Source organism: Musa acuminata, chromosome BXJ1-2, assembly GCF_036884655.1.
Source record: "Musa acuminata AAA Group cultivar baxijiao chromosome BXJ1-2, Cavendish_Baxijiao_AAA, whole genome shotgun sequence".
NCBI lineage: Eukaryota > Viridiplantae > Streptophyta > Magnoliopsida > Zingiberales > Musaceae > Musa > Musa acuminata.
In genome coordinates this window covers 27420429-27447569 of record NC_088328.1, presented here as the reverse complement: position 1 = coordinate 27447569, position 27141 = coordinate 27420429, and the positions used below count along the sequence as shown (strand labels likewise).

General features: G+C 40.6%; 1 protein-coding gene and 1 pseudogene across 1 annotated transcript; both read right to left on the bottom strand.

The window, feature by feature from the left end:
• Window positions 1–489: 489 nt before the first annotated feature.
• Window positions 490–10039, bottom strand: LOC135611995 (ribonucleases P/MRP protein subunit POP1-like; annotated as a pseudogene).
• Window positions 10040–10241: 202 nt separating this feature from the next.
• Window positions 10242–14549, bottom strand: LOC135606734 (serine/threonine-protein kinase 54-like). The gene is made up of 6 exons (XM_065097893.1): window positions 13816–14549; window positions 12617–12738; window positions 12171–12367; window positions 11842–12016; window positions 10724–10858; window positions 10242–10651 (listed from the first exon to the last, which is right to left on the bottom strand). Exons 1-6 carry the CDS (start codon window positions 14060–14062, stop codon window positions 10442–10444), a joined length of 1086 nt encoding a protein of 361 aa, XP_064953965.1. The 5' UTR covers window positions 14063–14549; the 3' UTR covers window positions 10242–10441.
• Window positions 14550–27141: the final 12592 nt, after the last annotated feature.

Here is a 27141-nt window from a genome sequence, read left to right as displayed (position 1 = left end):
TCTGCACGAGGGGGCGTGGGGGGGGGAGTGAACAATTACATTTCATATTGAACATTAGTAGAAAAGTGCAGAACAACAGCATCAGATTGATATGAAACCTCAACTTGATGATGCACGATTAAAAGAACCGGTCCGAGTATTAGTCTAGAAAAATTCCCCAGTTATGAATTCCAACTCAGATGCAAAGGGGAATGCATTTAGAATAAGATTACAAAGATGGAACGAAATATAGATCTTCCTCGAATATCAGAAGGTTCCATACCAAGGGATCTTTACTAAGATACACTAATAAGGATCATCTAGAAGAATCAATGACTAATAGTGTGTATCTTATCTTTGCTAAGATACACTAATAGCACGAGTTTGTCTTATCAATTCAAATACCGGTCCGTATCATCACAAGAAGTAGTAAATTTAAATAACGAACAAGGAAGAGAGCAAGAGAGAGAGAGAACGGAAGGGAGGTGGAAGAATACTTCTCCAAGGTATTCAAGCTGCTGAGAGTAGCGAAGAAGACGCCATGTCGAGTCCTTTCCGGGCGGCATCAGCAACCGGCGGCCGAAACCTGAAAACAAGCAGACCCAACACAACTGAAGCGGAAATTGGTACGACAAATCTCTAAAATAAAATTGTTATTCACAATTAAACAATCTAATCCAATAGACTATCCTGGAATCAAACATATCAGCAGTCATATCTGTACCTCCTATTGTACGGTGTCAAGGAGGGAACCATGATAGAGTAAATCACAGGATAAAGCAACCATCAAAGAAATAATTTTCATATTCTAGTAGCATAATATTATCAGTGAAATCTGTACGAAATAAGAAAAGTATTTCTATTTTATAAGGAAAAGATGATGTTTTATAAGGAGGGCCTGTTAATGGATTATGCTTGGAAGTTCTGAAAGATCATGCAATTAATTGTTGATGTAAGCATTCATATTAGTTAACTGACACCGCAGCATGGAAAACAAAACCAACAGCAAATTAGCAAAAAACAGACTCAAAACTATTGCAAATAAGATAAGACGGGGTAAATTTGTTTCAGGAATAGGCGTGTGATGCATCTCAAACATAATTTCGAGAATCTCATCAATTATTTTTACATCTTTACTGGCAAAAAGATCAACAACACATGATCTCCACAGATTAATAAAAAGTAAAGAGTAATCAGTCTCGTAAAAGATGCATGAGAACTGAAATACTTGCTGCAACAAATGTTGCTGCTCTGGAACTACATGTTCTATCCTGTGAAATTGGTGATTATCAAATTTTCATACAAGTAAACATATAGGACAAGATAACTGAAGAATGAAAGCAAAGGACTGTTTAAGTTGTTGCATAAGAATTGCAGAACTTTTATAATCACATGCATTTCAAATGTGTAGGTTCACATATTTGGATGCAGGGCATCTGATTTCCAATTTCTACATTGGGTCCAGAGAAGAAGATATAGATTGGCTGGAAGTGTCACCAAGATCAGCATGATAACATTCAACAAATAACAGAAAATTCTACAGGATAGAGAACCTTTTATGGTAGACAATATGGGAGCATTCATTAAATCATGAACAATACCATGAATTTCCAAGTCTGAAATTGTCACTAGTGATACTGGTGATTTTGCACCAAAAATAATAACTTCCCAAGTAATTAGCATTAGAACGAAAAGAGGGAGCTTTTTGGATATATGAACCTGGATGTCCATCGTGATAGGTCTGTCAAATTTGGTTCACAACGATTGCCCCATCTTCAAAAACACCCTTCTTATATGCATGAAGCATAAGTCTTACAAAGCAAAGTTTGCTGTCAAGCATGCATCACATTGGCACTAATTTTGACCCAATCAAGTGTACTGTTTTCCGCTATTTGTACGTCAGGTAATGAAAGCAAGTTTCTGCAACCAATCTTTTTCAAATACCAGTCCAAGACTTTGGATGTTCTTGCTATAAAATCTGGAAATACTACAGCGGCTTGACGCTCAGGTGATGAAGTTTTATCTTTGGAGTCCACATTTAAAATGGAATTTTCAGGAATTATTCCAGAAGAAGTCTGAGCATCCATCGTCATAAAACCTCTTAAGATGTTTGGTCCTTTAATAACTGTAGATACTATGCTATTCCATGGGGAAGGTATTGGAACTCTTGAAGGTCTCACTGCAAGAGGATGGAGCACAGATGCAGTATCCAATGTAGCAGCTTCATCAGCCATGAAAGATGAGTATGCTGTGCAATCAGGAAAATCAAACAGAGAAGATGGTAAGCCACTCTGCAACAAGAGAGATCTTATCATACTCGGTCACAAAGTTAAAACCGAGGAAAAATAGATATTAAAAAAATGATAATAGTAAGCATAAATATATCCGAATGAATGTAGAAATGACTAGGTGGTGGCCAAGATTTTGTTGATAAAACAGAGTGAGCAAAACTTTGATAAAGAACTTCTCTAGCTGAAATGGAAGGAAAAAGAGATTGAGAATTGTTATGAGAGAAAAAAAAAAGATCAAATTTGTGACACAATTAAAATCAAGGTATGCAATACCGTATCGTACCGGTGTTTCGAGGTTGACTTGGTACGGTACGGTACCGACATATCGAGTGGTACACCAGGGCTTACCGAACGATTTCCTCTTACTGTAGCACTGTAGCACGGTCTGTCCGGTAGCGGGCGGTCCGCGTACCGGTATGTCGTCGGACCGATACATATCGCCCGTACCGGACGGTACCATTCGAAATTGCATACCATGATTAAAACGACAAATGCTGCTCAATATACTAATGTTTGCTTCAGGTTGATAGAAACATTAAAAAAGGGCAAGCCTGGTGCACAAGGTTCCCTTTAGTGCAGAGTTTCAAAAGGAAAATGCACGCAACCCTTACCCTGCAAGCAAAGTGGCTATTTCCATGACTCTAACCTTGAGTGAACATCTGCATCAAACTCAAGTAATAACTTGAATCCCTTTTATTTGTTACAAGTATGAAAAGCCAGCTTATTCTTATTATCAATATTACCAAGAATCCTAAGCAAATGCATATCATTCACTTACATTTGATGCAACCCACCGCCTCTCTCTCAAGTCAATTGCATGACACCCATGCGAAACCAACAAAGTCCAAAATGTCTTAACCCAACTGAGTGGTAGGATAATAGACCACCTGCCAGAGATCTGAAATTAGAACTGAATTGGCCACTAAAAGTTAATACCACAAGCAAAATAGCCTTCAGAACAAGGCAAAGGACAAGGGTTATTTTGAAAAAAGCACATATAGATACAACATTGTGTAAGAGAAAATAAAATAGCATGCATCTGTCACGGACGTCATCTAGATAAGGATGATATGATTACCATAGCAGGAAAATGATAGTAAGGTAGAATCTCACCCCATACAGAAGCTACCATAGTCAGCATGCTTAAGAAGCAAAATAAGGCAGGTTCAGCTTGGACCATCTTTTACTTCAGTTGAGCACCTGCATGACTGGAAGGCTCAAGGTAGAAGTCCTTTAAGCGCCTATCATGCTTCTCTTGGCAAATAATGCTTTCTGGAACAGGAGGATTTAAGTTATTGCTGCAATCCCACAAACTTATACTATCAGAGAGGAAAATGCCATTGGTTTCAGGTCTTGACCACAATGAATCTTCTCCCTGAAAATAACCCTCAAGGATGGTAGAAAGCTCGTTATCTGTAACTTCAGTTCTGCTAGATGGCAAATCTCGTGGATCATGAATTGTTAAAGATAAAATTGCATAGGAGGGAAGTTTCTCCGCATGGCAAAGGAGAATAGATTTCTGAACTTGTGAGTTGCTGCAAGGTGTAAGACTTGATTGATTTAATAGAGAATTATCTGCACTACTACATGACCTGCAAAGAATGTACGACGTACTGTACTCATTGCAAAGATTAAATTGATAAATAATTGATAGATTCAACACAAAAACGTACTGGGATACAGGATGTAGAATCTTCTTTATTATTTTTGTTGCCTTGGACCCCATAACTTCTAATCTTGCAATTTTCCCCTCAAGCGTAAAGCATCTGACATATACACCACACTCATGCATCTGAAAAATTGAAAATACAGTTTTCATGAATGCCATTAGAAATTCAAGTTGGTTCACATATCCACTTCAAATTTTAGCCACCGAAGATTATGTATTGTTAGCAATCCAAGAATACAGCAAATTTGGTGTCTTTTAGTATAACACAAAGTTTTAAGTGACCAAGAAATAAAAAAGTTCTGACCAGTCCAAATAGAGATAATTCCATTCTTTTTTTTAAACAAAAATTGGAAGAAATCTTTATTACATCTAACAACATATATGATACTCACACGTGGACTCAAACCTGAGATCTGTCACTTATGCAACATTGCACTAACCAACCCGGATGTCCCAACAAAGACAGATAATTCCATTCTTAAATGGCTAAAACAATAGAGTATTTCTATTTACTACAACCTGTCATTTTCTGTGCTCTTATCATCATGCAACTGTTAACATGTACTCAACAAATATGCCTAAGAGCATTACTCTGTTTGGAACGACAAAGTTATTCCAAGGACAACAAATGCATCTGCCGAATAAGAAAAAAAAAAAAGGAGAAAGACAAAACAACATTTCATTTGAACATTGGTAGCACAATTGCTAAGTGAACCAAACAAAGAGGACATATGGATGACATTACATCATAGGATATGGATGCATCTATAAACAGGTTTATCTAATTAAAAGAACAGGATAGAGACAACATATAGTTTATTGTACTAGGGCACCAGACAACAAATGCATCTGCTGAATAAGAAAAAAAAAGGAGAAAGACAAAACGGCATTTCATTTGAACATTGGTAGCACAATTGCTAAGTGAACCAAACAAACAGGACACATGGATGACATTACATCATAGGATATGGATGCATCTATAAACAGGTATATCTAATTAAAAGAACAGGATAGAGACAACATATAGTTTATTGTACTAGGGCACCAGAAAAAGAGAAGAGAGAGAGAGAGAGAGAGACGAGAGACGAGAGAAGAGAAGTTGCTTATCGGTACCGGTTTTTGACGTGCATTATCTATTACACCAAATCCTTCATTGAAAGAAGCAGCATGTATCCATATCCACATTTTTCTAATTGGCAAACTACACTCATCTTTATGAGTGCTGCCAGAACTGTTGGAAACTCCATCTTTCTCAGCATTAACATGATCACTATCTCTTAGGAAGGGTTGCCACATGTAAATAACTGAAGTTTCAATATGATAAAGCTGCAGAAAGCCACTGTTATAATTCTTTCAAGTATGGACCCCTTGGAACTGAATCAATCATGCTCACAAAAATTACAACCTACCATAGCTTTTCCATAGTAAACTCCATGAGCAACCTGGTTAGATAGTTTTTCTGAAGCAGTTGAAGGTGTACATAAGGCGATGGGAACAAAACCATTCTCCACACAACCAATATGGAGTCCTGAACACAAAGAAGGGGTAAAATCTTTTTAAAGGAGTTAATTGTAGAAGCAATGTTCAGTAAAAGAAAAAATCATGTGAAGTAAATGGAAATGAGATGGATGGATTTAACAGCCGAAATTCATAAAAAGAAAGAAAATGCCATCCTCTGGACCCTCTATTTGGATGGGAAGACAATAACTAGCATCATGCAAGAGTGCACCATATTTGAACCACTTCAATACAGCCCTTGAACCTTGTCCTCTGCATAAAACCATAATATAAACGTATATCTTAAGAAACTCCATTAAACTTCAAAAAACTCAGTATCAGATGAAATTCATGAGCATGTCCTATTAATAATAGTGAGACTGATAAGTAACGATAGAATATTCAAGTAACAAACACAGTTCTATATGGAACATGAATACAGAGAAACCATGTCTATCACTATGCAGTTGGCTCAACAAGGAAACTCTAAGCAGAACTTTGATTCACACCATAACATTATTCTAAAATAAAAAATGATTCGATCATCTTTCCTCAAATAAACTGCAGAATGTACGGGTACTAGTTTCCAACATGAAAAGAAGCTGGCCTTCTGCTTCTGTTACATAGTTTAATTCTACACAAGTCTGATGATTGTACAACTAGAAAAGATTTACACCACTTTTTCCACCATGCTTTATCCTTGTTAAACGTATCCTCATCTAGTTTGGCAGCCTCCTGCATAAACCTAAGGAATATATATTGTTTCTTTCTAAGAACTTCATGTCACTCCAAACTATAGGTTTTTCAAATGTAACCTCACTCATATTGTTTCTTTCTGGTACTTTAGTATGATTTTCTCTGAAAAATTAGCATCTCAACAACAATAGAAGTGCAGCAGAACACAAAATTTGCCAAAATTGTGTCTTCCCCACCCAAAATGTTTGAAACCAAAGGAGATACAGTATATTAGACAGGACGTTTACCTGCCATGAAGCCCCAGAGGAAGGTAAAATCCCAGTGCTTCACCATCGTGAACCGCTTAGCATGCCACAGATGAGTCCTCAACCTCTTCGTACCATCTCCCGCGGTACAAAAGCCGGTAAGACGGATTGCTTCGGAACTCCATCCTCCGACGAGTCCTGCGGGACACCTTCTTGGTCGTCTGAACCTCTTCAACCTCGGGCAGGATTCCACCCTCGAACCCCAGCTTCCTTCTCTTGGGGCGGCCATGATTCTTGGTGGAGGCTCTGTGGCCGGTGGTTCGCCTCCGCTTGTCGCGGCGAATCCGGAAGTCGTGGTTCAGTCGGGTGGAGATGATGGAGTGGAGCGAATCAAGCTCGGCAGCTCGGGATTCCGCGAACTTCTGCACGTTTAGGGTTCGAGGAGGAGGAGCAACGGCGGAGATGGGAGAGGGATCCTCTTCAAAATGATTGGAAGGAGATGCTCCCGATCCCAGGGAGAGACGACGACCCGGCGCCGGAGGTCGAGGCGGTGGCCGCTGCGCTTGGCGGGAGGGAGGCCGCGCCGGCAGAGGCGTCGTATCTCGCGCATCTTACCGATCAGGAGCTGCAGGAGTAGATCCGAAGCGTGCTGAATCATCTCTAGTAGGATATTCGGAGCTGGCTTGTGAGCCAAGTTGAGGACCAGGCTCCGCCAGATGCAGACAGAGCTCGATCGGAGGAAGTTGTCCCAATGTTCCGGCGTACGCTTAACGGTTCCGATGATGGATGTGTGCACAGACAGAGGATAAAGGAATCGAGAGATTTTGTGGCTAATCACTAGGAACGGAGAGAACGGAGAATAAGAGGAACAGTGCGTCGTCTGGGTCTTAAGTTCGGCAGAGCGTTAACGACAATGCAACAAGAGAGGGTTCAGGATCGGACGTTCTTGAAAAGATAGGGTTTCGTATAGCTGCTGTTCCTTAAAAGAAGGTTTCTTTCTAGTTCATTACTAGAAAGCTATATGATTCCGTAAAGTACAGAAGTTGATCATCGTGGAATCGCACAAATGATGGAAGGAAGTCGTAGCAAAAGAGATGGGATAATTCTGGCACGTCAGTATAAGTTTGGAAAAGAGAGTCTGACTCTGCTTTAATGTCTGCAGCATGGTTCGATCTCATTAGCCTTCCCTACTAAATGGTCAAGGATTGGCATGGTCTTAGTGCAAACCAGATGAGAGGAATTCAGTCGAACACCATGTGAGTTGCATCTTTAATCCCAAGCATTGCATAGCATGTGTAGACTCTTAATTAGAACGCTAAGCTGAAGAAACTAGTGAGTACAAGGGTTATGTTTGCGTGCATCTTTAGATAACACAGCTAAGCAGAAGAGTTTCCTACGGTTCATATATATTTAGAACGCTAGCTTGCTAATGCAAGAGTTGGCGTGTATATGATATGTATACATAGCATTGCCTTCTGATACTGTCGCTTCTATACATATATACGTCAATGAATAAGAAATTTCTCCTAGTAATAATAGCTCAGTATGTCACGTGATAGTGACTATGATGTATCTTAGTAATGCGAGACCAGTGCACAGTCATTTGAGTTTACTGTGGCTTAACAGATTCTTGTCTTCTGCTTTGCTCTGCATTGCTTTTAACACTTTGTTATGAAATCTAACTTTTGTTTAATTTCTTGATGATACAAAGTTAAGTAGCATTCACGTTCATGTTTGTATATTGTTGGCCAGTGGCTTGTTTTAGGTACCTGAAAAGGCCCTCATCTGTGGCTGAAAGACCAAGAGGAGACTATCATTTTTTCAGTACCTATCTTCCACAAGAAATTTGAGGAAGCTGTTTCACTCAAAGGATCATTCTTTATAAAACATGTTGAGATGATGATTTTTGTAGTCTGGTATTGCTAAATTAACTGGCTGTTTTAAGTATGGCAAGCCTTTGCAAAGACCTCTTGTGAACATCTACAAGAAGACTTTAAATAAAGATCCATTGTTTTTGGAATTATAGTGTTTCTTCAAGTAGAATCTTTATGGTTTTTCAGTCAAATTCAACTTTCCGTGGAGTAAGCTCTTGTAGTGCTTAACAACATTCTCTGTAGTTGTGCAATTCAGCTCCCTTTGATGAATACATGCTTGTCATATAAATTGGGAAACTCGCTTTCTGCTGCATTTTATGTTCTTTATGTCTGTTCATTGGAATATGTATGCTTACCTTTGGAATGACCAAACGTCGGTGATCCTGTATTAGTTTTCTATTAAAACAAAAATGTCAAATTTGCAATCAGCAAAGGCCTATATTTGGAACTGTGAAAGAAGGCATCTGCATTATCTTGCTTAGCTTCTACAATAGGATTGAGAAGATCTGAGATGCAAGTATTTTCAATATTTGATTGTCGATCAGCCTGTATCATGTTGCTAGTGCTTTAATAGGACTGCTCTGAACCAGAAAACTGAAGACTTTATGATTTCAGTAACATACTTGCATGATGTTGTCAGGGGAATATATATATATATATATATATATATATATATATATATATATATATATATATATTTATATTTATGGCAGCCGCTGATAACATAGTCAATTATTTATAGTAATTTTCAGTCAATTTATGAACTTGTTATATTGTCATGTGTTTTTAAGTAGTTTTATAGATAGGTTTGATTGTCTATAATGATGTTAAGTAGAAGCTCCAGTGCTCATGACCATGAGAGCTAGCAGATATTTTAGGAGTCTATCCACGGAAGAAGATTGACATGAAGCTTTGATTGATTCACAACCTATTTGATTGACAAACATGATGCGTTGGAATCAGCTTAGTAGAGGCAGAATCTGGAGGAACAATAGTGATGAACACCCACAAGGCTGTAACCAGCATCGTGGTTCATTGATCTTTCCCTCACCACATCAAGATTAGTTAAGCGACGCAGGAAAGCAGCAGGCCTTGGAAGAACAAACAGCAAGCATATGGCTCTTGGTTTGCTCTGTAATAATCCCAAGGAGGGGTAAGGAATGCATGGGAGTGAAATGAAGCTTCCAAACATCTACTGTGGCTGTAGCAGAGCCATTTTCTATGTGCTCGACGTTTTGCTTGATGCATGCATGATAGGGGGGGCAGAGACGCTGCTGTATTTATTATATGCAGGTTGGTTAAGCAAGCTTCTCCAGCTTAAATATATCTTGTGTATATGGTCGTGAAAACGAAATGGTCGAGGTTGACGAGAGAGCCTCGTCTATGCTCGTGTATTCGTCATGTCGTTCGGACAAGGTTCTTGGAGCTGTCAAGTTGGCTTGATGCTGGAATGCACGTGCCTCTGCCATGTCTTGTGGGCATTCGAGGGTTGGCCGGACCTACCCACCACCGCCCGCATGCTGGCAATGTCTCCACTTTGTTATCTGCCTTCTTCACCGTTAAGAGGCTTCGCGTTAGAGTACCATCTCTGGCCATGTCTCCACTTTGTTCTCTGCCGACTTCACCGTTCGAGGCCATCTGTGGCAGGAGGCCGCCATAAATATGGTGAGCTCCTCCTGTCTGCCGAAGGCCAACAACATCCATACACAGACAGCGATAACATTTCCGATCACCTTCGGAGCCTCTGAAAGAAGTTATTATGTCGTTCTCATCATCGATGAGCACCATCAAACTAGCAGGATGCTCGGCGACACAGAATACTTGAATGGTAAATGCTACACGTCCACCTTTGTCTGCCTGACAGTCGTTACATGAGTAATTATCAGCTGCCACTTCTCTCTGCAATGCATATCAAGATGCAGCCTTGTGCTTCTTCATGTCCACACAAGATAGGACATAGAAGAATATTAATGCGCAGGGGGGCATAACAGAGTACAAGTGAGAAGCCAGGTTATACACATGAAGATGAATGTCTTTACATCGTCACATAAATAGCAACAAACATGAAGAACATACTCTAGATGCATTGCTATAATATCTCAGCTCCGCATCTGACATTTGCAATTGATTGTGCACATTGCTCTGTCTCTTCCAAGTTTAAACATCCCCAGACCAATGGCTTGTTGCTGATCAAGGGCCTCGATACCTGCCGAAACACCCACAGCATTCTTGTTGCTGATCCGGAGGTATCATACCTCCGCCCTTTGATGTATCAATGGCTTCCAACATGGCTACCACTTCATCCATCTCCGGTCGTCTGTCAGGGTTTGCATCCCAGCAGGTTTTCATCACATTTGCCAGAGAGCTCGGGCAACAGCGTGGTATCTCTGGTCGCAAGTTCTGCGAATTTAAGGATGATCAGTTGTGGTCCTACCAGCACCGTAGCTGTTGGGCTTGGGGAGAAATGCATACCTGCCGCACGACTGCAGATGTGATCTCGGAAAAGCTAAGGTCGGGATACGGCATATCACAACAGTATATCTCCCACAGGCAGATACCAAAGCTATAAACATCACATTTTCGATTATAAGGGTTGCCGTTAAGGACCTGCAAATGTGTCAGTACCATGTTACTGCTTCATGGTTAAACAAGACGATGGAGTAATTAAGACAAACCCTCATGTCACTGAAATGTAATCTTTAACAAAGAACAGATTATGCTGTACTTGAACTGAGCCACATTCATTTCACCTCCCTTTTCTCTCATTCTTCTATCCCAATGAAAGCTTCATTTCGATTCTTCTCCATTTTGTCCATCATTTTGTTAGTGTGTATGTCTAGATGAATCTTTTTTTATCAACAAACCTAATAGTTTCCAAACAAAATTCAGAAGAAGCTTTCTTTTAGTATGATTTCTGTCAGATTGACTTTTTCTTTACTAGCAAGCAATCATACACAGTGCAGACAACATATGTCCAGCATTCTATCTGTATCAGGGTTCTCAATTTCAATGTGTATCGCTCGATACGGGCGATATGTATCGGTCCAAGAGGATGTTGATACGCGAACCGCCCTCTACCGAGCGGTACCAATGTTTTGGACTGGTACCGAGGCATACCGACCGATACCGCCTCGGATTTTGACCGTTACCGAGGCATACCGATCGATACGCCCTGGCATGATAGGTGAAGTTATTTTTAAGGTTTTACGATGTATCATCGGTACGGACCAGTATTTAAAACCCTGATCTGTATATCCAGCCATAAACTAACTTTCTCATTGATATATGTGCCTAATTATTTCCTTGTTACAAGCATCTAAGTTAAGACAACCTAATATGTTATCTTAATGCCATGAACTCAAAAAGTACAAAAACCATAGCATATCATTGCATGTTTATCATAAGCAAATCTTTCTTTCAAGACAGCATTTCAACATAGGAGCAATGTATTGATACAACACACAATCTAGATGAGTTGATCTTTACTGATTATGACAGCTCCACAAACAGTTCATGCTGCTGAAAAAAGTACTGGAAAGAAAATAGAGAAAAAAATGATGGTGTTTAACATCACAAAAGGGATCTTATACCTCTGGTGCCATGTAACCGAGGGTTCCTGTCTCACCCGTCATGTCATTAGGATTTTGAGCCTCAATACGAGCAACGCCGAAGTCAGCAATTTTTACTGTTCCTGTCCTATCTAGAAGCATATTTTCTGTTTTCACATCCCTGTGCACGATCTTTTTGGAATGAAGATAGCTTAACCTACAGATAGAGATGCAAATTGCACAAACAGATTTATTTTGCAAAGAGCTCTTTATCAGGGATCAGAAGCATGAAAGTATTTATACATTCAAGCAGAAAAAATATGTGGTGAACTAAGAGCTTCTGAATCAAAGAACTTAAGACCGACTCTCACCCGCTTGCAAGATCCAAAGCCATCTGGACGACTGTTTTGAAAGCTATTTTTCTTCTGTGGTGTTTTATAAGAAATGATTTCAGTGCACCGCCAGGGAGATACTCAACAACAACACAGCAAATATTGCTTGGCATGCTAAGATGACCATTTTCTGTTTGTATGTTAAGGTCTGTTGCACCAATGGCAGCACCAATAAACTGCAAATAAAAGAAGTTTAAAATGACAAAATGCTACACAAACAAGAAGAATTAGTAGATAACCATATTCAAAAAGATGAATACAGAGAAGATTTCCAACCAGATGACACCTTGTAAACCCAATCTTTCTGAAGGCAACATAGAAGAACTAAAAACATCAAGCAAATGGACAGGAAAAGTGCACGACTTGGATTAAAGTTTTGAATTCGTTACAGATATAATATTGTACCTTTACATAACTATCTTTACCTTAGTCACATTGGGATGATCAAGCTGATGCCAAACCGAGACTTCCTGAGAGAAGGCAGTCCGTAGTGCCGCAACTTCAGCTTCCGTTCTGTTTCCCTCTTCACCCCAGTCCAGCAACTTCACTGAAAGCAATAAAAAAAGAAAAAAATCCTTTAACAACCAGCAAAAGAAGTGCAGCATACACACCGAATGCATAGTCGTCTTCAAATCCATGGTCAACATGCAAAACTCAGAAAAAAAAAATCTTGCATCAAAACAAATGAGCAAGAGGGATGTGGTTTCCGGTGCTCACTCAGGTAAACCCCAGAGAATGATTCTGAAGCAAAATACAACTTTTATTAGTCTGTTTTACATATTTAAGTGCCTGCTAATGCTGAAACAGATGAACTACCATGCATCAAAACCACACAATGCCAAACTCAATCACCCCGGAGTACAAAGCATATCAACCATTTTTCGTCATCATTTGTCAGTGCTACAGCTTTCCGTTCTGCTTTAGATATCACAAGACCAACGCCCACGTCAAACCAGTAATAGTTGTTTAGTTCGGTTCACATGAAGTACAAGGGAGAAAACAACTGATGCAACAAGTGTCACGGAAAACACTCCACCCAACATGTGAAGTCACAGGCAGGCTTGTGGCTACATCAATGAACATTAACCTTTATAAGCCCAACCGGAGCGTACCAAACCCCAAAAGGTAAAGCATATCACCCAGCAAACACAAGAGCAGAGACGTAAACAGAAAGATCATGGTATCACCAATGGAAATTTGCATTTGAATCTTCTCCAAACTTATGAAGAGACAAGTAGGCATACTTTTCCCCTATCACTACGTAAAAGGAACAAGCAGAGTCGGTGCATCGTCGAAAATAAGAACAGATTCAGCAGGATACGGAGAGAAAGAGCACAAATCTAAATGGATTACACAAAATAATAATAATAATAATAATAATAATAATCTAGAGAAAAAAAAGAAGGAATTTTTCGAAGAAATTGAATTCAGTAGATTCGATGCAGACAAAGAGGGGATGTCTCGAAGAGTTAGAAGGAAATCACGAAACGAGAAAAATCGATGGAGCTAAAAGCCCTAATCGATCGCCAAAAAGATCAATTTTCGGCAGTAAAACGCAAGCATTATTGGACAGAGAAGAGCAAATATCCATCGGAATTCCTCCTCTCTCCCTCTCTCTTTTTACCGGCGACGTCCTGGCCGTCGTAGACCCCACGGTGGACGGTGCCGAAGGTGCCCCTGGCGATTACCCCCTTGATGAGCAGCTTCGATGGGTCGATCTCCCACTCCTCCCTCCGCCTCTCCCTCCTCTCCTCCTCCTTCCTCTTCTCCATCGTCCATGCCCGGCTGAGGTGCCGCTCCAATTGCTCGTCCAAGCTCTTCAGATCGATCTGGTCCGCCCTCACGAACCCATCTCCGCCCCCTTCCTTCATCTCTCTCTCCCCTCACTCACTCTTTTGCCGCCTCTAAGGCTACCACGCAAAGCCAAAAAGATGGGATCTTTTTAAGCTTCTCTTCTCTTCTACTCTCGCCTCTTCCTCTACCGCATCTTCTCCTCCCCTCACGCAATAGGCTACTTCCTCTTCTTTCTATAAAGACTTTCTTCTTTCCACTTCTCCCCTCTTGTCGCTGCTATTCTACTCTGTGTTTGTCTCTCACTCTCTCTCTCTTCCCCTCTTCTCTCTCTCTCTCACACACGCATACATTCTCTCTCTATGTTTCCATGTGAGCACATGGGTTGCCTGCAGCCCTCTTCTCTCTCTCTCTCTCTCTCTCTCTCTCTCTCCAATCAAAGCCTGTTTTATATATTTCCCACCTTTCTATCTATCATCAAGAGTCCATGATCACAAGACACATCTAAATCCCTCCTCTTCTGCTTCTTCTTCTTCTGCCGTATTTTCAGATTTCCTTCTAGGCTCTCCTTTGACTGCAGACTTACATCCACCTTCCGCCCTCGTTTTATCTGAGACATTGACCTTCCTGCCTTATCTTAGCATGCTTGTGGCAGTCATCTGAAAGAGACTGCAGATGTGATGCTGGTGGCCTTTGTCATTGTGTTTGCACTCGAGACTAATAAAATGATAAGCTAAAACAAAACTATATCTAAGATGGAACAGCAGCGCTGACTGCACTGTTCTTCATGAATCAAACAAGCCTTTATTCTTTTTCTCTTTTGCGAGCCAAACTAATTTTAGTGAGTTCATGATATGCCATCATCCCCACAAGAAATGGAAGATTCGTACATGCCTGCTATAATGACGGCCCTGGTGAAGATTATAAGTAATCTAAAGATATCTACCATGTGTGATTCCACATTCAGGCACCTTGATCGACCATTAATGATGCAAAGATTTCTACAAAGATTGGGGGAAGATTTAAGTCGAGAAAGATATCAAATCAGAAGGGGACACTTGTAGAGGATAATTCCGAGACCACATTCCTCTGGCTGTAACTTTTGACATCTTCATTCCGCAATATTGGGCCATTCCGAACGCGAGAACAAAGAGGGCAAGTGTCGATCCTTCTTTTCCCCTTAATAAGCGGCACACTTTGTGTCATTCCAAAGGAGACCGAATAAATATATACAAGTTCTTTTAATTCCATAAAAAATGCAGCAGCAAAGATTGATCCTAACACACTTACCTCTGTAGTCAACCGTTAATAGTCGATCAACTTCAGCGTGAATCACATTTGTATTTTTAGACTGTTATGTTTGGGAACATATTTATTTATTTATTTTAAATAAATTCTTCTATTTTGTGAACAGATTAATATATCACTATATATTTATTAAAATTTTAAATGCCTAATTTCAAATATTGTGCCATTTTTAGTTAGCGACATTAATTTTCCTCCGATCCATCGAACGTGAATATACTGTGAAAATATATTACTGATTTGCAATTATGTTTATAATATTATGATAGATAAGCTATTTATGCACGAAACTATTAGAGTCCGTTGACGAGTTCTTCTCGAAGCAGTTCGGGCTGGGAAATGTATGTGGGCTCAACGTCCACCTTGTCAACTGGGCCTCCGAGACAACCGGGCCTGGGCCAGGATCGCCGCCGCCAGTCGCCCACCGGGAACTAGACGACCAATGATTTGTAAGAAATGATAAGCACAAATAACTATAGAAAGCTTAAAATGCTTACAAAGGATTGGACTTAGAAATGATAAGCACAAAGAACTATAGAAAGCTTAAAATGCTTACAAAGGATTGGACTTAGACTTCTTCTCAAGTAAGACTCTGGTTTTTCGACCGATGTCTTGCAAGAGACTAAGCTAGAGAATATATAGAGGAAGAGGATAGAACCGGGTACTCATTGGGCCCCATCGCATTCTTATCTCTTCTTCTAATATATTTCTAGACTTCGTACTGAAGGAAAGGATATTCCTTAGTACAATTATTGATGACACTACGAGCGGCTCCCCGGGGCTCAACTCGTTTGACAGCTAAGAAAAACAGGTGCTCTACCCCACGCAACTTGTTTTTACTTGGCGGCTAAGAAAAGTAGATGCTCCAGCTGTTGCAGGACCTCTAAAGGCTAAAGCTAGTTGTCCTTTGTGAGACGTCTTTTGCCAGAGATAGAGCCTTCTCCAGTTGTTGTTGCTGCTGGAGGACAACTGGTAACCAGTCCTTGTACCAGTTGTCTTTTCCACCGCTCCTTCTTTGATATTCTTTAGTCTTGATTAGGTGGATGTCCATGAATTGCTGTAATGCTTCACATGCTTGTAGGGAGGCTTCCTTTTGAATTGCTCCAAGTCTTCTTTCAGATAGTCCAATTTCATCAAATGTGAGTCCTTCACGTGTCTTGGCTCTGAGCTTATCCATTTCTTGTTGGTATTGCAGGAGGAGGTCGCCTGGTTTATTAGTTGATTCAGGTGTGCAGTGGCCCTGAGGTTTGGTTTAGCTTGAACCTCCTGAGTGGCTTCTAGGAGAAGGAGTAATGATTCGTTCGGCCATCCTGCAACCAAAATATTTATTAGTCGAGATAAAGAGTCGGCTAGAATGTTACTATCTCCTTCGATGTGCTCAAATTTGATTTCAACGCCGCTTCCAGTGATGTAGTCTACAAAGGCCATCCATCGGACTCTAGATGGTTTGTTCTGAGTGGACTTGTTGAAAAAGCTTATTATTGCTTGATAGTCAGTTCTGATCATAATTTCCTTTTTATCAAGAAAGTAAATCTTTAATGCCTCCAGGGTTTTCATGACTGCATGCATCTCAGCGTCTATAGTGGACTTGATTGGGTTGTACTTTCCGCTGGCGTAGGCACATACCTTCTCAGTATTTCTGGGGTCATATTTTTGTTTTTTCCATTTGCAAATACCTCCCCATCCTTCCATGCATCCGTCTGTTTCAAGTATTATAAAACAGTCTTCAGGAGGTACCTCTAGATCAGGGAGATTTTGTACCAGGCTCTTAATCTTTTTGATTAATTTCCAATCTTGCTCATTCAGCCTTTTCTCGCCAGTGGGGCTTGTTTTTGAATATAATGGGCCTAGAAGCCTGCCCAGGTTGGGTATATAGCTTCTTGCATAGTTTAGAATTCTCAACCATGATCTGAGGCCTTTCTTGGTAGTAAGGTCTTCTTCCTGATATTCTGTGATTCTTTTAATAATATGGGGCTGTAACTTGATTTTGGAGTTCCCCAAGACTGCTCCAAGAAATTCAATCTCCTTTACTGCAATTTTCATTTTCGTTGGGCTTAAGACAAGGCCGTTTTCTTGGCATATTTCTAACATTTTAGTGAGGTGTTGCCCATGCTCCTTTTCGTTTTCTGAGAAGACAAGAATATCATCAATGTATACTGCAATGAATTGTTCAGTACCTTTGAAGCAGCTATCCATTTTTCTTTGGAATATAGCAGGGGCATTTTTGAGACCAAATGGCATTGCAAGCCATTCATATAGTCCTTCAGGAACCCAAAATGCAGTCCATTCAATGGAATCAGGGTGCATGGCAACTTGGTGAAAGCCCGATTTTAGGTCAAACTTTGAGTAGATTTTGCTATTGCTGACCTTTTTAAGGATGGTATTGATACCAGGAAGGCTGTATTGATCCTTTTCGGTGATGTCGTTGAGCCTTTTGTAATTAAAAACCATCCTTTCCTTCCCCTTTCTTTCAGCTCCTGTTATGGGGTCCACCGTGGTTCCTGAATTAACAATTATAGCAGTAGTACGGTGCTTACTTTTGCTTGGTCTGATAACCCCTATTTCCAGTAGTGCTTTTACATGCCTTGAGAAGGCTTCCTTTGCTTGTGGTGTTAAATGTCTAAGGGGTTTGTCCTCAACCACGAAGTCTTGATTCTTAATCTCCAATCCTTCCCAAAAAAACATGGTTTTTTTGTGTTTGCAGCTACGACTCCAATCGATCAGGGTGTGTCGGTCTTCCTGTTAGCCTACAGCATTTAACCTACATGTGTGATGAGCTGTTATTACCTGTGTTTGCAGGCTGTCAGCACCAGAATTGGCTTGGAGGCTTCGAGGGTATCTGAGAGACTGAAGGAGCTGGTTAAGTAATCATCTAGGAGACATGGTTTTCCAGATTCCTGAGGACATATGGACGTGTACCATGCACTTTTTTTAAGACTGCTATTGATATGGATCGGTTTCGTCGGAGGAGGAAGAAGAAGATGATCCCACCACCACGAACAGACGTACTGCTTTCCTCTTTCCTTTTTTTGAGTTGAGATTGATGCTTGGAGCTTGCACGATTGTTGTACCCTCTGTAGTCTGCAGACTATTGACTAATGGAAGCTTCTCTTGTTTCAGTGGCATTTTAGTTCTCTTAAACACGTTCTTAGCGCTCGTATGGGAATCTTCCTCGTACTCACCAAACATTTTCTTCGACCGTGTCGGCGATCCGACAACCCTTCAATAGAAAACTGGCGGCAGAATGAAACCCTTAAATAGAAAACTTTTAGTCATCAAATGCTCCGTGTTACGTCGTTTTACCATCACCGACGGTGAGCGGATTCCCCTGCATCTTCTTCGTCGCTACCCCGGGAATCGGGACATCAAATCGACGGCGCTTCCTCACGTGTGAGTAAAATACTGCCTCCTGGATTTGGATATAGTCATCTTCTTCCAAATCTAGTTCTTCTATTGCTGCAGCTGTTGAGATATAGGGCAAAGTGTTAATAGTCGTTAAGTTTTTGTAAAACGTAACCGTGTTACCTTCAATCCTAACTCCTCCTTGCATTGCCCTTATAAAATTACATCCTATTATCATTTGAATATCATCCCCAAGCTTCATTGAGAACACATAGGTGTAAGGAATCCTGAAAGTGTTGTTCCCAATAGTCATTTTGCCTCCCCTTAATTTTTTGTTCGCTGTCGTTTTGGAGGTGATCCCACTGAAATGCACCACATAAGGGTTTTCTTCTATTGCAGCTTTTGGTACAGCCTTCTCGTCTATGCAACAAGTGGTAGCACCTGTATCTAGTATAGCATTAACTTCAAAAGGGGGAATATTCAGAATTTCCATATGCACCTTTAAGTTGAAGAGCATATTCTTAGATCTTCTTGATCCTCCCGTTTCCTTTGTTTCCATAGAGAGGATTTTCTGAGTTTCTTCCTCCAAGAGAACAAGGGCCTCTTCATTTTCTTCTTCTTCTTCGCTTTCTTCAGTTTTTCTTTTTCCAAGCCTTTGTATTTCTTTCAGGAGATCGGCCTTCTCTAGCCTTAACCGATCTACTTCCAGTACTTCCCCTTCCAATTTGTCATATTTTTCCTTTAGCTCTACCACTTCGTTTTGTAAACGGAGGTTTTCCTGAGCTATGGCTATAGATTGAATATGCATTTCTTCTAGCTCCTTGGCCTTTTGTCGTTCAAATTCAATCGCCATTTCAAGCCTCCTTATTTCTGCTTCGCAATGATTAATAAAGTCTTGTTGTGTTTGAAGCAAGTTTCTAGGTTCATACCTTGGGGGTTCCTCCATCATGACGGGGGTCCTTTTGTCAAAGTAATATATGCTACACATTCCACACGAAGTGATCTTGCATAAGGGACAATGTCTCCTATGCCTTCTTTGCGACGTTCTCTTGCAGCATTTGCACTCTTCCAATCCTGGCGGTAGTTCTGTGTTGATTTCCCATATGTGTCTGCATTCAGCTTGTTCTTGGGAAACTTGTATTCTTGCTCTGTATCCTGTTTTAGGTCCTATCCACCAAGTTCTACTATCTTCTATTAGAGCGAAAATTTTATGGGTGAAGGAGTGAATACCATGCTGTAGATCTTCTATGTCCTCTCCTTCAGAAATTGAATAAATTGCGTCGCTTTGGTTTTCTCCTTCTTGTACAGATAGTATTTCGTATTCATCTGGAATATCCAACTGTTCAAATATAGCAACTCTTTTGATATTCTTTCGGTCACTGGGGCACTCTCTTGCAAAATGCCCTTCTTCTCCACAAAGGTAACACTTACATTTCTTATTTCTTATCAAGTGCTTTCTCTTCTCAATCCTTGCGTGGGATGAGTGAGGTTTACCTTTATAGGTCGTTGATCTTCTTACCCCATATTTTCTTTCAGGTTTGTTGTAGTATCCTGGGATAGGAATTTCACTGCAAAAGGACAGGTCCTTTAATGCTCTTCTAAATGCAGCATCTTTGCATTCAGCTTCTAAGTATTTATAGGAGAAGAGTATTCTCGGGATCACTCCTATAGTGTTTCCCCTATACTTTGCTTCAAATGCCTCTTTGATTCTCTTTCCTAGCTCCCCTGGCATTTTGGACCATAGCTTTTCAGATAATTCAGGGCCCAAGAACATCCTTCCTGTTTTGGATGCCAACCTCATATAATCATTTAAGAATTGAATAATATATTTGAGGTTAGTACAGGATAACCTTTCAAGGTCTCTGTAGGCTTCTTCTTGCGCTGTTGTGGATCCCTGGAATGGATCTTTTAGTATGAAGATCGTCCTTAGTTGTGAGAGGATATTTTGTGTTCCTCCCGTTCCGTCTCCATTGGCTAGAAGTAATTGGTATTCTTCTGGATAAGCCATTCGCCATTGGATCCATGCCAATTTTTCAGCTTCCCCGAGCAAATTTTCAATAAACTCCATTTTTGCTAGAGGATCTGTAAATCCTTGTGAAGATACCAAGTTCTTCGTTATTGATTCCCACCTCATAAATACTTCATCAAACATTCCCAATTGGGATGGGATTATAAATATTGCTCCCTGCTGCTGAAAGGCTGAAGGGGGGTTCCAGGCTTCTGAAAAGTTCTTTGCCTTGAACCTTGGTTGTCTTGAATGCCCTTCATATTCTGGCCTTTGGCTTATAGATTCTATATTCACAGCCGGAGGGTAATTTACTGGTCCCATGGTTGAGTCCGCCGGTGGCCTGTAATTTGACACAGTAGATGATGAATATACCTGATGAGATAATTTTGCTAACTGGGGGTATTCCATTACTAGTTCTTCTTCCAGTCCTGCTGCAATTAATTCCCTCTGAGGCTTTCGAGGATACGACATCTCTACTTTCTCTGAGATATGGGTATCTTGAAAATAGGAATTCAGGCCTTCGCGTAGTTCTTCTGCTTCATCTTCACTACTACTTGATAATTGAATATTGACAGCTATTGTGTGGCTTCGTATTTCTTCTTCATCACTGAATGTTTCATCATCCACAGTGTTATAGTGGATCCTGCTGGATGTCGATGCTGCTTTATAATTATCAAAACTGATCGAAATCCTTCCGTCAATTAGGTTCCTACTCCTGAGCTCAGCAGGTTGCATGGGGATTGAGACTTGCGTCGGTCTAATCATCCAGTCTCTCCCTCTGATTTCTGCTGTGGAATAACCTCTACCTGGTAGAGCCCTTATGCCATGGCTTGTTAGGTAATCCACCACCCCTGAGATTTCATAAGCAAAGGCGACATTCGGGGTATTTGAAAGCCGCCCTACCATTCCTCTGGTAATTAATAGATTTGCTTCTCCATTCTGCCATGTGTCATATCCACGGGTTAGTATAGAGAGTTGTATATTGCGGTAAAAATCTCCTACCGTCATCATAGTATCTGGTACAACATAGACCAGTTGACTTCCTCTGGTCAAGTCTACTTCTATGGTAGCAATGATGGACCTATCATCGGCCCATCTGTTGTCCCGGAACACTAATAGTGCTAGTGTCCCTTCTTCCTGCCTGTGGAGTGTCTGAATCTTTGTTTGTAGGATTCCAAGATGAATATATCTCATCCCGCTCCTAATTAGTTGGTCAAAGCTTTGTTCTTGTATGACGGCCCTGTCTTCTTGGTTATTGGTGACCAACATAGCTTCTTCCGATCGATGCGTGTAAACCATGTGGTGTGCATCGTCCCTCCTTGAGTGATACAGTATTTCAGCTGGTGCTATTGCAGCTCTTTCCCTCATGGATAATTGTAGCTGTGCCTGAGGGTCTATTTGTTGCTCCAGAACTTGTATGTTTGGGTTTGGGTTTCTGAAAATTAGTTGTCCCAGTCGTCTTCTTGCAAGACATCGGTCGAAAAACCAGAGTCTTACTTGAGAAGAAGTCTAAGTCCAATCCTTTGTAAGCATTTTAAGCTTTCTATAGTTCTTTGTGCTTATCATTTCTAAGTCCAATCCTTTGTAAGCATTTTAAGCTTTCTATAGTTCTTTGTGCTTATCATTTCTTACAAATCATTGGTCGTCTTCCGTTTCTTTTTGGTCGTCTTCCGTTTCTTTTGGTATCAGAGCTAGTTTGTATGCTATTTTGATATAGTTTCCAACCAAACTATCATGACATTTATGCTAAAATATGCTTGATAATGATATCTCTTACAATCTAAACCTGTGAGGAGCCCGAGGAAGGCAATCTGGTCAGGGAACCTCAGTAAGACCTTTGACGCAAGCCCTCAGGGTTAAGAACGTAAGTAGATCCAAAACAATGCATATTTAGTATATGTCTAAACTTTGGGAAGAAGCTATTCAAAAGTGGTATACAGATTCGCATACCTCTCATCTTGACTATCTGAATCTAGCAGAGACCACAAAACCCACTAAGAAAGAACTAGCTCATAACATCTCTGTTATTTATGACAGAACCTGCCTATCAAGCCGAGTAAACCTGAGAAACTTCAAACTCTTGCTTGAAGAAAACCATAACCTTGAAAAGAGGATTAGAAATCTCGAATCTTCAGTAAAAACGCTATCCTCTTTATTCATTGAAAATAAGCCCCTCACCCAATCCGAGGTACAGAAATTAGTGTTAGAAATATCTAAGCAACCCAAACTTATTGAAGAGAAGACCCTACGATTATCACAAGACCTAGATCAAAAACTCCAAAGGATTGAAATTCTATTATCCAAAATAGAGAAACAGATCTTTGGATGAGCCATATATCCTCTAGGGGCACCGAATCCTACAAAGAGGCCCTCAAAGCTACTGAATCCATTGAACCTCCATCACTTGGTTTTCTCAAAACAAGTGATTTCCCTGGAACTCTCAGCCATCAGGTAGCCGTAATCAAGCAGCATAACGTTCAGATACAACTTCTGATACAAATTGCTGAAGACATAAAAGGAATACGGACAGAACTACAAACAATACGGGAATTGCAACAATAAAAAATAATACAATCCCAAGTAGTACCAGACGAACTTATTACCAAATTGGCAAATCTCAACCTGGGTCCTTCAGAAAGGCCTAAAGAGACGAAAGGAAAAATCCTGGTTTTTAAGGATCCTATAAAGATCTTTCAGGAAGCAAAAGGATGACTTCCAGGACGCGAACCCAAGAGGTATCCACGTCAACTCCTCTTATAGAAGATCAGATCAGAAACTACAGGAGAAACCAGAGGAGAATATTCAACGCTAGAAGACGACTGGGACAACTAATTTCCAGAAACCCAAACCCAAACATACAAGTTCTGGAGCAACAAATAGACCCTCAGGCACAGCTACAATTATCCATGAGGGAAAGAGCTGCAATAGCACCAGCTGAAATACTGTATCACTCAAGGAGGGACGATGCACACCACAGGGTTTACACGCATCGATCGGAAGAAGCTATGTTGGTCACCAATAACCAAGAAGACAGGGCCTTCATACAAGAACAAAGCTTTGACCAACTAATTAGGAGCGGGATAAGATATATTCATCTTGGAATCCTACAAACAAGGATTCAGACACTCCACAGGCAGGAAGAAGGGACACTAGCACTATTAGTGTTCCGGGACAACAGATGGGCCGATGATAGGTCCATCATTGCTACCATGGAAGTAGACTTGACCAGAGGAAGTCAACTGGTCTATGTTGTACCAGATACTATGATGACGGTAGGAGATTTTTACCGCAATATACAACTCTCTATACTAACCCGTGGATATGACACATGGCAGAATGGAGAAGCAAATCTATTAATTACCAGAGGAATGGTAGGGCGGCTTTCAAATACCCCGAATGTCGCCTTTGCTTATGAAATCTCAGGGGTGGTGGATTACCTAACAAGCCATGGCATAAGGGCTCTACCAGGTAGAGGTTATTCCACAACAGAAATCAGAGGGAGAGACTGGATGATTAGACCGATGCAAGTCTCAATCCCCATGCAACCTGCTGAGCTCAGGAGTAGGAACCTAATTGACGGAAGGATTTCGATCAGTTTTGATAATTATAAAGCAGCATCGACATCCAGCAGGATCCACTATAACACTGTGGATGATGAAACATTCAGTGATGAAGAAGAAATACGAAGCCACACAATAGCTGTCAATATTCAATTATCAAGTAGTAGTGAAGATGAAGCAGAAGAACTACGCGAAGGCCTGAATTCCTATTTTCAAGATACCCATATCTCAGAGAAAGTAGAGATGCCGTACCCTCGAAAGCCTCAGAGGGAATTAATTGCAGCAGGACTGGAAGAAGAACTAGTAATGGAATACCCCCAGTTAGCAAAATTATCTCATCAGGTATATTCATCATCTGCTGTGTCAAATTACAGGCCACCGGCGGACTCAACTATGGGACCAGTAAATTACCCTCCGGCTGTGAATATAGAATCCATAAGCCAAAGGCCAGAATATGAAGGGCATTCAAGACAACCAAGGTTCAAGGCAAAGAACTTTTCAGAAGCCTGGAACCCCCCTTCAGTCTTTCAGCAGCAGGGAGCAATATTTATAATCCCATCCCAATTGGGAATGTTTGATGAAGTATTTATGAGGTGGGAATCAATAACGAAGAACTTGGTATCTTCACAAGGATTTACAGATCCTCTAGCAAAAATGGAGTTTATTGAAAATTTGCTCGGGGAAGCTGAAAAATTGGCATGGATCCAATGGCGAATGGCTTATCCAGAAGAATACCAATTACTTCTAGCCAATGGAGACGGAACGGGAGGAACACAAAATATCCTCTCACAACTAAGGACGATCTTCATACTAAAAGATCCATTCCAGGGATCCACAACAGCGCAAGAAGAAGCCTACAGAGACCTTGAAAGGTTATCCTATACTAACCTCAAATATATTATTCAATTCTTAAATGATTATATGAGGTTGGCATCCAAAACAGGAAGGATGTTCTTGGGCCCTGAATTATCTGAAAAGCTATGGTCCAAAATGCCAGGGGAGCTAGGAAAGAGAATCAAAGAGGCATTTGAAGCAAAGTATAGGGGAAACACTATAGGAGTGATCCCGAGAATACTCTTCTCCTATAAATACTTAGAAGCTGAATGCAAAGATGCTGCATTTAGAAGAGCATTAAAGGACCTGTCCTTTTGCAGTGAAATTTCTATCCCAGGATACTACAACAAACCTGAAAGAAAATATGGGGTAAGAAGATCAACGACCTATAAAGGTAAACCTCACTCATCCCACGCAAGGATTGAGAAGAGAAAGCACTTGATAAGAAATAAGAAATGTAAGTGTTACCTTTGTGGAGAAGAAGGGCATTTTGCAAGAGAGTGCCCCAGTGACCGAAAGAATATCAAAAGAGTTGCTATATTTGAACAGTTGGATATTCCAGATGAATACGAAATACTATCTGTACAAGAAGGAGAAAACCAAAGCGACGCAATTTATTCAATTTCTGAAGGAGAGGACATAGAAGATCTACAGCATGGTATTCACTCCTTCACCCATAAAATTTTCGCTCTAATAGAAGATAGTAGAACTTGGTGGATAGGACCTAAAACAGGATACAGAGCAAGAATACAAGTTTCCCAAGAACAAGCTGAATGCAGACACATATGGGAAATCAACACAGAACTACCGCCAGGATTGGAAGAGTGCAAATCTGCAAGAGAACGTCGCAAAGAAGGCATAGGAGACATTGTCCCTTATGCAAGATCACTTCGTGTGGAATGTGTAGCATATATTACTTTGACAAAAGGACCCCCGTCATGATGGAGGAACCCCCAAGGTATGAACCTAGAAACTTGCTTCAAACACAACAAGACTTTATTAATCATTGCGAAGTAGAAATAAGGAGGCTCGAAATGGCGATTGAATTTGAACGACAAAAGGCCAAGGAGCTAGAAGAAATGCATATTCAATCTATAGCCATAGCTCAGGAAAACCTCCGTTTACAAAACGAAGTGGTAGAGCTAAAGGAAAAATATGACAAATTGGAAGGGGAAGTACTGGAAGTAGATCGGTTAAGGCTAGAGAAGGCCGATCTCCTGAAAAAAATACAAAGGCTTGGAAAAAGAAAAACTGAAGAAAGCGAAGAAGAAGAAGAAAATGAAGAGGCCCTTGTTCTCTTGGAGGAAGAAACTCAGAAAATCCTCTCTATGGAAACAAAGGAAACGGGAGGATCAAGAAGATCTAAGAATATGCTCTTCAACTTAAAGGTGCATATGGAAATTCTGAATATTCCCCCTTTTGAAGTTAATGCTATACTAGATACAGGTGCTACCACTTGTTGCATAGACGAGAAGGCTGTACCAAAAGCTGCAATAGAAGAAAACCCTTATGTGGTGCATTTCAGTGGGATCACCTCCAAAACGACAGCGAACAAAAAATTAAGGGGAGGCAAAATGACTATTGGGAACAACACTTTCAGGATTCCTTACACCTATGTGTTCTCAATGAAGCTTGGGGATGATATTCAAATGATAATAGGATGTAATTTTATAAGGGCAATGCAAGGAGGAGTTAGGATTGAAGGTAACACGGTTACGTTTTACAAAAACTTAACGACTATTAACACTTTGCCCTATATCTCAACAGCTGCAGCAATAGAAGAACTAGATTTGGAAGAAGATGACTATATCCAAATCCAGGAGGCAGTATTTTACTCACACGTGAGGAAGCGCCGTCGATTTGATGTCCCGATTCCCGGGGTAGCGACGAAGAAGATGCAGGGGAATCCGCTCACCGTCGGTGATGGTAAAACGACGTAACACGGAGCATTTGATGACTAAAAGTTTTCTATTTAAGGGTTTCATTCTGCCGCCAGTTTTCTATTGAAGGGTTGTCGGATCGCCGACACGGTCGAAGAAAATGTTTGGTGAGTACGAGGAAGATTCCCATACGAGCGCTAAGAACGTGTTTAAGAGAACTAAAATGCCAC